Genomic DNA, 14,003 nt, shown 5'->3' on the forward strand with positions numbered 1-14,003 from the left:
GTGAGACTCTGAAAAAACTCAAACGGGCCTTGCAGAACCAGATAAGAGGAACATTGAGCGAGGGCATACACATTCTCCATGACAACGCTCGCCCACACATTGCTTGGCAGACCATTGCTCTTCTGCAACAGTTTCAGTGGAACATAATAACCCACCCACCCTATAGTCCTGACTTGGCGCCCAGTGACTATCACCTATTGCCTAGGTTAAAAGAACATTTGTCCAGAAAGCGATTCATCTCTGATGACAAGGTGAAAGAAGAGGGTCATAACTTTCTGAATAGCATGGTGGCGAGCTGGTATGAAATGTGCATACAAAAACTGCCACAGCATCTCCAAAAATGCATTAACAGAAATGGTGATTATGTTGAAAAATAGCCAAATGTTCAAGCTGTAAACTGATGTTAACCATTGTAGAAATAAATAGGTCTATGTACTTATAAAAAAATAAATCTTACTTTTGGGATTACCCTCACAGTTAAAAAAAAAAAAATCTGTAAATCGACATGGATTTAGTGAATTGTGGTGGCAGGAGAAACAGGATTCCAGGTTGGGTGAGTACTAGGCTACTGACACCAAATCAAATATAGTTTATGTTGGAATAGGACTAGTAGTGAAAAATAAAATGGGAATGCTAGTGAACTACTACGATCAGCACAATAAAAACCTTTTCATAGTCAATACTGACACAAAGCTAATACCCATCACAGTAGTACAACTGTCACTATAGACAACAAAAAGATTGAAAAAGAAAGTGTGATGAAATAAAATAAAATTTTGAAAGTGGAGATGAAATTTAGACTGCGATGAGAGACTGGAATCCAATAGCAGGAAAAGAAAGAGAAGTAAAAATGGTACTATGTGGATTAAGAGAAAGGAATAGAAGGGAAAGCTGCCTGGTAAAATTTTGTAGTGATCACAATTTAATTACTGGAAACAATTTAAGAATCATGAAAGAATGTTGTGAACATGGATGAGATATAGAAACACCAGAAGGTTTGATGTAGAATATATAATGGTATGAAAGGTATTCCAAAAGCAGATTTGAAGCTACGAAACATATTCAGGAACAGGTATGGACTCTGTAATTTATTGGTTATGAACTGCAGATTAAAATAGAAGAAATTGCAGAGAATTAGGACATTAAAGATGCAGGGTCTGGAAAGCATGAAATATTCAGATGTTGTTGGGAGTTTTGAAGGGAGCATATGGCTGAAATCATGAAAAGGAACAAAATAGAATATGAATGGGTGGCTTGAGAGATGGATTAGTGAAATCAATAGAGTAACAACTAGTGAAAAGACAAGGCCCAACTGAAATCTTTGGATAACACATGTATTGAATTTAATTAATGAAAGGAGAAAATACCAAAGTGCAGCAAATACAGCAGGCAAAAAGGAATACCAGCATCTAAAAATGACATTTACTGAAAGTGTAAAATGGCTAGAGGAGAAATCCAGTGCTGTAGATGCACACATGACTATGGAAACCAAAGAGGCCATATACAGGAAGATGAAGGAACCTTTTGAGGAAGTAGAAGCAGCTATATAAATAAATCAAGAGTTTAGATGTCAAGCCAGTACTAAGCAAACAAATATGGAGTGTAATGTGGAAATAATATACAGAAGGGCTATAAAAATGAAAGAAACTTGAAGGCACTATTATGGAATGGGGAGAGGAAGTAAATGACGATAAGATAATAAATATGATACTGCAAGAATTTGTCTGAGCGTTTGCAGACATAAGGCAGAACAAATCACCTACGGTAGATGACATTCCCTCAAAATTATTGAGAACCTTGGGATAAAATACCAAGATAAAACCAATCCTCCTGGTATGCAAAATAGATGAGAAGGGTGAAACACTGTCAAACTTCAAGAAGAATGTAATAATTGCAATTCCAATTTACTGCACACATGTTGGAAAGACAGGAATGCAACATCAATCCTTTTCCTACATGACAGTGCTTATATACCCACATTGGAGTCACATTTTGTTGCATATATGGTGCAGCAATGCCTTCAAACAAATCTTTTTCATCATTCCATATATTTTGCATAATAAATGTGACAGAAAACATTGCAGATCATCTAACCAATCAACATCAAACAGTCATCTCTGGGAACAAAGATGTGGAGCATTAGTTACTAAAATTCAAAAATTTTGTACGGTGTGCTGTAGACATCCTTGAGCCAAATACAGATGTGAGAGATGGGAAGGATCTGCCATGACTGTTCATAGAAAGTTGCCATAAAAACAAATAGAGATTCATCACAAATTTCAAAGAAATCAAAGCCCTTTTGAGAAAAGGTGAACAATACCAAAATGAGCGTAAGGAAGTCAATGCAAGAAACTAAAAATCGGTAAAACCTCACTTAGATCTTCCATAATAGCTTTAATTATTTGGATATATTGACAATAGAATTTTAAAAATTAGTATGCCTTTTCAGTTATGACTGTCTTGGACCTACAGTTCCTTACTTTGCAATACCTTTTACATTACATATTTCATATTCAGTATGTTTGCCTCAGTAGTGTTTTTTGTGGAAAAAATAAGTTAATTTTGGTTTATAAATTGTAAAAGATAGATTCTGATTCATGTTTAACAATGCACATCTCTTCTTTTCAGATGTATCAGTGGCAAGCCTCCGTGCTGAAGCTGTACGTTGTGCACTGCTTCTGCTGCCTGATGAACACCGAGAAGCACTACAGGCTCTATTGTGGCTGTTATCATGTGTAGCTCAACATTCCAGTGTCAATCAGATGACTGCCAGCAATATTGCAGTATGCCTTGCTCCCTCCATTTTTCAACTGCAGCCTGAGCTTGCTGAAAACCGGGCAGCTCATGACTGTCTTCTCTACCTTATCACAGAACACAAACATCTTTTCACAGTAAGTGCACCCTACAGCATTTACATATAAAAAGTGTCTAACAATGAACATTCACAGTAAGACACAGCCTCATGACTGTCTTCTCTACCTGATCACAGAACACAAACATCTTTTCACAGTAAGTGCACTCTACAGCATTTACATATAAGAAGTGTCTAACAATGAACATTCACAGTAAGACACAGCCTCATGACTGTCTTCTCTACCTTATCACAGTACGCAAACATATTTTCACAGTAAGTGCACTCTACAGCATTTACATATAAAAAGTGTCTAACAATGAACATTCACAGTAAGACACAGCCTCATGACTGTCTTCTCTACCTTATCACTGTACGCAAACATCTTTTTACAGAACGTGCACTCTACAGCATTTACATGTGCTTATTTTGTGTTTTATCCATTATAAATAGTGCTTTACAAACAAATAACATTTGGTGCTGCCAGTCACAATTCGATTTTATTTATTTCCTGCATGACATTTTGGTAAATAAGCTGGTACATGGGTAGTTTTTTCCTTTATTGACATGATACTTTGTTTACTTTCCTTACTTTCACTCTGTTATCTCATTTGGTGTTATACTTTGGAGCAACTCTGTGCACTCACCAAGAATACTCTTAGCTGATAAATGGGCAGTCAGACCAATTTGCATTGTCAGAGCAAACTTCAGGTGTCTCTGAAATCTAACCCTTGTCTCTCTTGTACATATATATTCTGTCATGTGATTTGTTGCTGACAGTATTGACTCATTCAGAAAAAAACTGCCACATTTATTTGGTGAACATTAGATGGAAAAGATATACACTTGAATAACACTTCCTGTTAAACATTGTACAGAAAGATACCCGTTGTTAAGCAAGTTTCATTTTCAATAGGCTTGCAGCAGAACTGGAAAACTTGAGTGATAACCTTAAGTATTCCACTGTAACTTCAAAGGTCCCTTGTGGTACACTTATCCTATTCTGTACAATAGTCCCTTGCAGTAGCTGAGAACTTTCTCCATAATCAGTTTTTTTTTTTTTTTTTTTTTTTTTTTTTTTTTTTTTTTTTTTTTTTTTTTTTTTGTATGGTGTCTGTTTTTTGGGTTTTATGAAATATCTTATCTGTTGTGAAGCCATGCACAATTGTATCACTTACCTGTACTGGGAATATTCTATACCAGTCATCAAAAATGTGTTTTTTATTTACCACAAAATGTTTCAGAACTACGTTACCTCATTATTAAGTCCTACAAAACAAGGAAAGAAAAATCATTACATTGCAGTACTATACATACTGACACACTTGTGCTTGCCCTATGGTATTGCATGCCTAATGGCATATTACGTTCAAGGTATGTGTTACGGTAGGGCACTACAGATATATTTATGTGTGTTTCAGTACTCATATGTGTAGTAATGGGATGTAATGATTTGTGTTTTCTTGTTTTATAGAACTTAATAATGGGGTAATGTGTCCCCCAAAACATATTGTCACAAATAAGTCATACATTTTTTAATCTAATCAGCATTCTCTACACTGTGTACTGACTATGCAAAAATATTCTGTTGAGACTGACCTATATAAGGAGAAATGATTGTCATAATAAAATAATGGAAATCAGAGCTAACACGGAAAGATATAGGTGTTCAGTTTTTCCATGTGCTGTTCGAGCCTCGAATAACACAGAATTATTGTGAAGGTGGTTTGATGAATCCCCTGCCGGACACTTGAGTGTGATTTACTGAGTAATCATGTAGATGTAGACTTGTTCTATGCACAAATAGCTTTGGCTCACACGGTCCTATAGAACCTGAAAATAAACAAATAATAAATAAAACACAATCTTGATTATTTCTCATAAGTGATGTTTTATAACTGTGGTAGATCCAGGTCGGAATACTCATAACAGAATAACTAAGGCAGCCATTGTAGATAATACATACTTTATTACCAGCACCATGATACAGCGAAAAGTCCGTGCACAGATCTGTTGTTCAGAAAGAACAAAAAAATGGTTCAAATGGCTCTGAGCACTATGGGACTTAACATCTATGGTCATCAGTCCCCTAGAACTTAGAACTACTTAAACCTAACTAACCTAAGGACATCACACAACACCCAGCCATCACGAGGCAGTGACCCCGCCGGGAATGGAACTCGGGCATGGGAAGCGAGAACGCTACCACATGACCACGAGATGCAGGCTCAGAAAGAACAATCTCAACCAAAGATAGTCTCATCCCAACAGTCTCACTGCTCACCCTTCCCCAGTAGTTTGAAGCACAGGGTGGGAGGACAAAGGTCATCAAAGTGTCCACAGATGATGTAATCATCACACAGCTTTCGTGGTATTGTGGTGAAAGCTGAGAAAGGGAATTGGCGGGGCTGGCTGCAGCATGACTATTGGTCTGCATTGGCGTGCGGTGGGAGAGGCAGAGGACTAGGCAGTGGGGATAGGAGGATCATGCTGCAATAGCCTTAACCTCTGTCTGCGTGCATGGGAGTGGGTGCTGCATCTTAGTAGCTGTGATGGTAAGGACTCGATCAGCTGATAATAATGATGTGATCATGGTTGGTTTGACATTGTGGCGTGTTTGTAGCTGCAAGAGAATTCTTTGGAGAGAAACCTGTTATCAACCTGTCGTTCCCCATGCAGTTTGTCGACCAGTTTTACGATCATTTCTTCTGGTTGAAATTGTTGCAAACTGAGATGCACTACAACAGTGTTGTTTTTGTTTGACATGTCAGTTTTGGAGGCATGCTATTAAGGAGCAAGAGAATTGCCATTTGTGAGTGCTGTACGTGTGTAGGTTCTGCTAGTTGTATTCCACAGAATCCATGCATTGTACAACAGTCAGTTTTCCATGCTCGAGGATGTCAATGGCATTGGCTCCACATTTTATCACTCTGTGGGGCCTGAACATGGTGGCTACAAGGCAGGACAGATCGTATCATCCTGCAACATCACAATCTTCTAGAGCTGGATGTACAAAAATTTTGTGTGAGCCATGTGGCTATGGAGGTGGTATTCTGAGGCATGTTGCATTGGAGAGTAGGTAGTTCCTTGTCTGTGGGTGGTCATGTTGCCAAGATGAAGTCAGCTGGTAGGGTGAGTGGCTCACTGTATAGGATTTCAACAAATGAAGCTTGTAGGTTTTCCTTATATGCAGAATGCATGTCTAGAAGCACCCACTGCAAGAATTCTTTCCAACCGTCACAAATGACACATGACTGCAATTTTTAGTGTATGGTGCCAGCACTCCACCAACCCATTGCTTTGAGGGTGATATGTGTGGTGCAGAAGTGCTGCATACTGCACAGATTACAGAATTCAATAAGTAGTGCTGACTCAGTCTTTCCTGATGGAAGCAGGACAGCCAAAATGTAACACTCATGATTGTACAAATACTCTTTCTGCAGTTTCTGCTATGATGTCAGGGAGAGGTACAGCATTGAGCAATCAGATGATCGAATCAACTGCAGGGAGAATGTGCTGGAAGCCTCTGGACTCTGGGAGGAGCCCATAGATATCGAACTTGACAATGTTTCAGCTGTGTCTTACAGCAGTGGCAAGTTGTACAAGGTTATGTCCAATTTTTGCCGTCTTATTTGATGCTAGGCCATATGAAATGGTCTATTATTAGTTTGGTTGTGAGACATACTCCTTGGTCTGACAGTCCATGTAGTTTGTCAAAAATAGCCTTCTGAATGGGCAGTGGAATGAAGGGACTGATGTTGTTTTGTGCTATGTTCCACCAAACTTGCACAGAGTAGCCAGGCACAGTGTGGCATACTATTTTCAACCCAGTTGTGATGTTATCTACAAGGATGCATGCTTTTTATCACATTGTTGTGCTTTGGCTGGCTCATCATAGTTGAAATCCACCAAGAAGATATTTATCCAGGAAAGGTAGTCTGTGGTGACATTGTCTGCCCTGTTGAGTTGCTGGAAATTGGTCATAAACTATGTGATATAATCCCGATGTCAAAAACGCCATTAGCTACTGTCTTTCGATGGGTTATGAATAGAACCTGCCAAAGTCAAATAATTTGTATAAAAAGTAAGTTTTGTACCCTCAATGTCAACTTTGAAATGACTCACCACTGCATTTATTGTGAACAACTCCGTGTCATATGCTAACCACTTGCACTGGGAATCAGATTTTAGTATGTGTGTTTGGGGAGGGGAGGGGGTGGGAGAAAAAAAAGAAGAAGAAGAAGAAACATGCAACAGTTGCTGTACTCACACTACAATTTATTGAAGCACTGCTCCTATCACCATACCACTTACATCAGATGTAATTGATAGGCAGTGGCTGCCATTTGTGGGATCGATACAAGATTTCTTCTGCCACATGCATGTTTTTGTGCCATAGTATTCATAATTGGTGCTGGAATGCCAGGCAGAGGAGATAAGTGCATCAGTAAAAGTTCACCATGTCAAGAAATTGGCATATTAATTTGCCTGGGCAAAGTATTAATCTTTTGTACACATCTGTGTCAGATAGCACTCTGTTGCAACATCACATATGAGTCCTGAGGAGCAACAGGCTCTAACACTGTGAGACAAACTCACTGTTGTGACCTTTGTTGTTGGTGGTGTGGGTTTTGCAATCTGCCCCATTGTTGTGTGTAAGTCCATTGTTGGAGCATCAGTGCTCACTGTCTCATTTGTGATGTTGAAGCTGGATCTGTGTGACTGCTAATCTGTGAGATGTTGCAGGTAATAAGAAGGAGTAATTTGCTTGGGTTTTCTTTTGTAAAGTAACGTGTAAAAATTGAGTTTATTGTTTCTGCTTTTGATTTGCTACCCTCAGTTTCAGCCCCAGTATCATCTGTAAGTGACTGGATACTAACTTTGGTGACACTAACAGTGTTTTCATATGACCAAATCTTCTTTGGGCTTTGTGAAAGATCTTTTGAAAATATTTTGCTAAGGTGGTCATTGAAGGCTTGACACATGGCTCTCTTGACAGTCAAATGTGTTTCATTCAGAATGTCTTGATCAGTGGGCCTATGCTTCATTTTAGACCTATTATGCTGTCGTCTTTGTTTCTTTAGAAGGTTCTTTGTGGCGACTGTACCCCAGGGAAGATTCTTCTCATCACAAACTGTTCTACTGGATATGTATGTATTCAGTCCATGGTCTGCTATACTTTTAAACTTGACCCATAGTTCTTTTACATGCTCCTGTCCTGAGCTAAAAGTTACAAATTCCGCATTGAGATATGACACTACTACTTCTTTATCTAGTTTACTGAACATATAAATCATTCTACTTATTTTAGTTTCCCTTTGTACTTTGGTAGTCATTGTTGCTATGACTGTCTGATGGTCACTGATACCATTTTTAGTGTATATATCCTGAAAGAGGTCAGGTCTTTTTGTTGCCATTAGGTTTAATACATTTCCATCATAAGTGGGTTTTAAAACTAACTGTTATAACTAGTTTTCATTTAGTTATGTTTCACAGGATATCTTGTCATGCCCACCATTAACAAAACTGTAACCATCCCAATTGGCTGCTTAATGACTGAAGTCTCCTCTGATAATTACAATGTGATTGGGGAACTTTAGTACAACTGAACTTATGATTTCTCTAAATTTTACTGTTACATCACAAAGTGGGTCCAGTTACTATTTTGTTCCCACCTCTGATACTGGGTCTTGTATGAGCAGCCTCACATGCAACTTGAATTTCTGTCTAGGTGGATTTGAGTTTCTTGTCTACTGCCACAAATACACGACCTCCATATCACATTAGCCTAACCCTTTGATACATGTTTAAGTCCCCCAAAAAAATCTCAGTGCTGCCAACTTCAGGTTGTATCTGTATCTACTATTATGTGAGTGCCATTGCTTTAAACTCCAGCAGTTTGTTGTGAATTCTTTAGCAGTTAACTACTAGGATTTTAAAACTCTCATGTGTGGGGGTCATTTCTTGGGATTGTACACTGATGCTTGTGAGTCTCCTGTGGCTATCAATATTTGGACTGGATATTATGTCACCTAATCTAAGAAACCTTAGTGTGCACTCCACAAATAGTCAGCTACCTGGGTAGCAGCCTCTGATTTGTAGTGCACACCTGACCCATTTAGAGGGACCCTACAGTTCTCAACCTAATGATGTGAGCCTAAGAATTCACAGTCTAGCTTGTCACAGAACCTTCACAGTCTCTGGTTCAAGCCTTCAACTCTTCTCAGAACTGGGATCTGTTTTGAGGAAAATGCTGCAGATTGTGAGCTTTGTTGAAACCCTTGTGACCAAGGTTGGTATTCTCATCCTTCTCTGTCAGTTGCTGAGAGTGATCCAAGTATTATCTCAGAGCACAGCCAGCAGGCATCATTTGGCCTAATTTGCACCACAATTTGCACATGGTTAGACCCTGTTTCCTTCCTGGCTGTGAGAATTACCTTTTCAACACATTGAACAGGGCTCCCTGGCATACACACTGAGTGAATATGATGTTGCTGTTTCTCTAATGGGTACCATTATTCACTGTACATTTGAACTACTGATGATTAATAGACCCCTGCTGTTTTGGTTTGCTCCCAGTTGACACAGGATACATCACAATTCCCAACAGATGAAGTGATTCTCACTGGCTCAGTTTCAGTGAAAACAGCACCTCGGCCTTTTTGGTTATAGGGATGGTTGTAACATTATAAGTTCTGTCTGGTCCCTGTCTTCCCTGTACAGAATGCCTAGATCTATCACTGAAACACCACTCACAGTCAAGTGGATGAATAGTAACAGATTCTGTATTTCCTGCTGTATCTAATGCAGAGAACATCCAACCAACCAGCATGTGCTGTACAGTTTTACCACACCTTAATCCTACTGAGCACATACAAAATGTTCTCAGTTGCCTTAGTCTTCTTCCATGTACCATACCATATCTGTAAACATTTTTCAAAGGGATGTGACACAAACAATAATAACAAAATTTTATCACAATTGTATTACCACTATGAACTGATATTATGACAGCTGTTATTTAATATCTATTGTTGTCATCAGTACATTGTATATCCACTAATTCTTGTTGTTGTATCAAAATATTATACACCTAATAGTGCTTTTGCCTCTCTCTCTCTCTCTCTCTCTCTCTCTCTCTCTCTCTCTCTCTCTCTCTCTCTCTCTCTCTGAGGAGGGGAGGAGAGGAATGGAGTGAGAGTGAGAGTGAGAGAGTAGACATGTATAAAATGTGTGTGTGTGTGTGTGTGTGTGTGTGTGTGTGTGTGTGTGTGTGTGTTCCTCTGTTTCTATTTCTCTTTATTGTTGTTATTCATCAGCAATCAGCAGTGGAATTATTTAAATACTAAGAAAAGGAAGAGACCTTATACCTCACATCATCCATCACCACCACCATTAGCATTACGAGTGTACATGCTCTGCCTGAATGAAGATTGTGTGTAACCATTATCGAATTGTTAAATTTCATCTACAGACTGACTGTGTAATATGCTCATAACAGTTCCATCGAATCGCCATGCCATCTCTAGCTAAATTTAACGTAACATTATTGTGTGTCTGTTCAAATTGATCTTGAACAGTGTTGCACACAATGCAATAGAAATGAGTCTCGCAAAAATTTCTTATACTGTGGGACATTATATTTTTGTACTTACTCATGAAATTTATGTTACAGGTGACAGATGAAATGCTCTCCCAGTGTCACTTTAACTATATGGAAGAAAGTGTTCCAGTTACAATGGAGGAGCTAGGCAGTGACATGCACCAAGACTGGCGAGGGTATCTTTATGCTTGCACTACAGCTCTTCTCAAGGAAGCAAGAGACAGGTAGAATTTGTAAATCATTATGATTTTCTTTAGTATGCTGGAGTTGCATTAGTTTTATGGTTCTCATACATTTTAAGTGATTTGTAACCTACGTTTCTAAGTAGGAAACAATACATAAACTTTTAATCTGTGCTCCAAACATTGCATAACTTTATGGTGATCTCTCTTAAAACTTTTTATTGACATTTGGAAGGCTTCAAGTCCTACAAACAGACATTTTAAAAATAAAGGAAAACTCTCCACACTTTTATCAATTTTCTTCTCCGTTAATTTGTTACTGCTGCATCCAGTTACTGAAATAGTGATTAGATTACGTAAAAAGAAAAATGAAATAAAAAATGTATTAAGTTTTATGAACACTGACACTACTCACTAATGAAGCTCTGTTTAGAAATTCCCAGTTTAGAGCACAAAAGTCATTTGTCAGCACTTTCTGTACACACTGCAACACAGTATAAATGACACATAGTTCATAATAGTTATTAATTCTATGAATTCTCCAGGACTTGTCTACCTCCATAGCACAGCGGTAGTGTTACTGCCTACCACGCAGGGGCCCGGGTTTGATTCCCGGCAGGGGACTGGGTGTTGTGTGTCCTTCTCATCATCATTTTCACAAGTCACCGATGTGGCGTCACCTAAAAATGACTTACAATACAGCGTCGAACTCCTCTGAATGGGGCCTCCCAGCCAACAATGCCATATGATCATTTCTTTTCATTCCAAGACTAAAAATGAAAATAACTGGAATAGACACAGTGTGAATTATGCTGGTGTATAGTGCTCATAAGTGAAGCAGGACTTGAACCAAATGGTATCACAATCCACCAAGACAGAATTTAATAGTGATAGGCAAAACTTTACAGTTGCCAGATACCAAGCAGGTCCATTTGTAACATGAAACAGTTCAAAGAACAATCAGTCAAGTGCAGTCATCATCAATACTTCAGTCAGCTGTGGAGAGAAGCCACACTAGCTAACAAACAGAAGTGAGAGTGTGCCTGTTGTTTGGATGGCTGATGGGCCCAAGTGACATGTCATCCAGAGACATGGTGTTATTCACCACTTACAATGACCCACCAGGTGTACATGAAATGAAGCATGTTGATAGTATGGCATTATTGATTGATACATCTGATAGATTACATGACTTCTTTCCAAGTTATATGGGTTAATCATGCTGCTATGTGTTTCAAAACTCAATAAAGAAAACTTGAGTAGTAACTAGTACCGAAAATATTGGTGTGATACTAAGTCAAATCTTTTAGGAAGTCAATGAATACTTCATCTGTCTGATTACTATGGTTCATGGCTTTAAATACATGAGATGAGAAAAACATGAGTTGGGTTTTAAATGAACAATGTTTCCAGAATGACTGTGACACACACTGTGGTATTTTAAGCTGTTACCCAGGTGGAAACCTGAGAGATTTTTGTCAGTAATATATCATGGAAAAGTCTACATACATACCACTTACATTATCTATATCACTCATCTTTGCAGTGGTATGAGTGTTAAACTGGAACTGTACTCATTAATTTTGCTTTCTAATTTAATGTTTGAACAGTGAGTTAGCCATGGGTATCTGGAAACTATCTTTGGTGCTGTTGAGAGCCCCACATATGACCAGAATTTCTTTGGATTTTGTGAGATGTGTTTTGATAAGATTGTCTTGTGGTAATCATTGCAAGCTTCATGCATTGCCCTCTTAACACCCAAACAAGTTTCCATTAGCATTTCTCTCTCTACAGCCCCGTACTTTGTTTTACACATATATTGTGCAGTGATTTCTGTTTCTTTCCTTACAAACACTGTGAAACATAGATGGCCCCTGCCATCACATACGGTTCTACTATGTTCATATGTATCCAATTCTTGTTCAGCTATGTCTCTCAATTAGTTTTATGAATGTGTAAATCATGCCCTCTATACTTTGGTAATCATTGTTGTTACAACTGCCTCATAGCCATCAATTCCAGTTTCAATGTGGACATTAACAAAATGGTCATGCCCATTTCTTGTGATTAGTTCCAACACAGATTCATGAAGAGTGGGCTTCTCAATTACCTGCTCTAGGTAGATTCCAGAGAAGGCATTTAGAACTGTATTGCAGGATATCTTGTCATGAACATCATGGAAAAAGCTATAATTATCTCAGTTGATTGTTGGATGGTTAAAATCTGTTCCTGTGATTCATATTAGTGAGCTGAAGTTTACCCTAAAGTTTTTGGTCACTTCTAGTTGCCAATAGAAAGATTCAACTATACCTTTATATCAACCCTTTGTACTGAGGTATGCCCAAACAATTCTGCATGTTGCTCCAATTTCTGTCTTTGTGGATATGTCTATTGTGACAAATATTCCACCTCTATTTTCCATTAACATATCTTTTTGACATTTACTTTTATCCCAAAAATCTCACTGCCATTGATTTCAGATTTCATCCAGGTTCCTGTGTCCAGTATTATGTGAATCCCAGGGCTTTTTAGGAGTGCTTCAAACTCTGATACTCTGGAATAAATGCTTCAGCACTTGATCACTAGGATCTTAACAGTCTTCCCCATGCCAACCAGCCTGAATCCTCCAGACATCAATCATGAGAAACCTACCTCATGTTTTCTCATCTGGCTTCCTACAAGCTGTGGATCAAGGTAGTCAGGTAGATAAAGTGAAAGAAGAAATTGATGCCACATAACTTAAAGAACACTGTCTAAAATACCCAGATTTAGTAAATACTGTGGAGTACAAGATTCAGTAGTGCCCAGAACTGTCTTATCATGAGTAAAAGTATTCTAAAATAATGTGTATAACCAGGGCTACTCCTCAGGAAGGTGGAAGTAAGCTGAAGTAGACTTGATGATAACCAATGATGTAACCTGTATTGTGAAAAACAAAAAGTAATAACATATCAGTATCACAGTATGAAGATAGTTCCACTGCTTGTCTTGATGCTTGTTGGTTTTTACTGTATCAGTATATTGCCAATTAAAATGAATACAAGGCTTTGGATTTCACCAGGTGAATATTCACATATAGTATAAATTTCAATCATGTCAGTTTAGGAATAGGACATGCTAATTATCCATCAGCACTGTTGTTGAGTATATTCTCCAGTAACTTTCTTAAGACAGGCTTCAATAAAGATCTATCATTTACATGAAATTTTATAAGCTAAAATTCCTTTGTGTAAGTATGGCCAAACATCTGTGCATGTTGTTCTGAAAATAAATGTAAATTCAAAAGTTCAACATTAAGGTCATAAAATATGATCTCATACTAAATTAACACAGGCATGTATTTGTAGCGTTTTTGTTTTATTATCAG

The 14,003-nt window shown here is 38.1% G+C and overlaps 1 protein-coding gene across 2 annotated transcripts in view; it reads left to right on the top strand.

The window, feature by feature from the left end:
* LOC126299075 (rho GTPase-activating protein 7) overlaps nucleotides 1-14,003 on the top strand; it is a 1,286,633-nt gene that overhangs the window by 1,242,194 nt on the left and 30,436 nt on the right. For both annotated transcript variants that reach the window (XM_049990744.1, XM_049990745.1), the window contains 2 exons: nucleotides 2,629-2,891; nucleotides 10,527-10,678. In XM_049990744.1, coding sequence (XP_049846701.1) covers nucleotides 2,629-2,891; nucleotides 10,527-10,678 — 415 coding nt within the window. The remainder of the gene's footprint in view (nucleotides 1-2,628; nucleotides 2,892-10,526; nucleotides 10,679-14,003) is intronic.

The sequence above is a fragment of the Schistocerca gregaria genome, chromosome X (genome assembly GCF_023897955.1).
Source record: "Schistocerca gregaria isolate iqSchGreg1 chromosome X, iqSchGreg1.2, whole genome shotgun sequence".
NCBI lineage: Eukaryota > Metazoa > Arthropoda > Insecta > Orthoptera > Acrididae > Schistocerca > Schistocerca gregaria.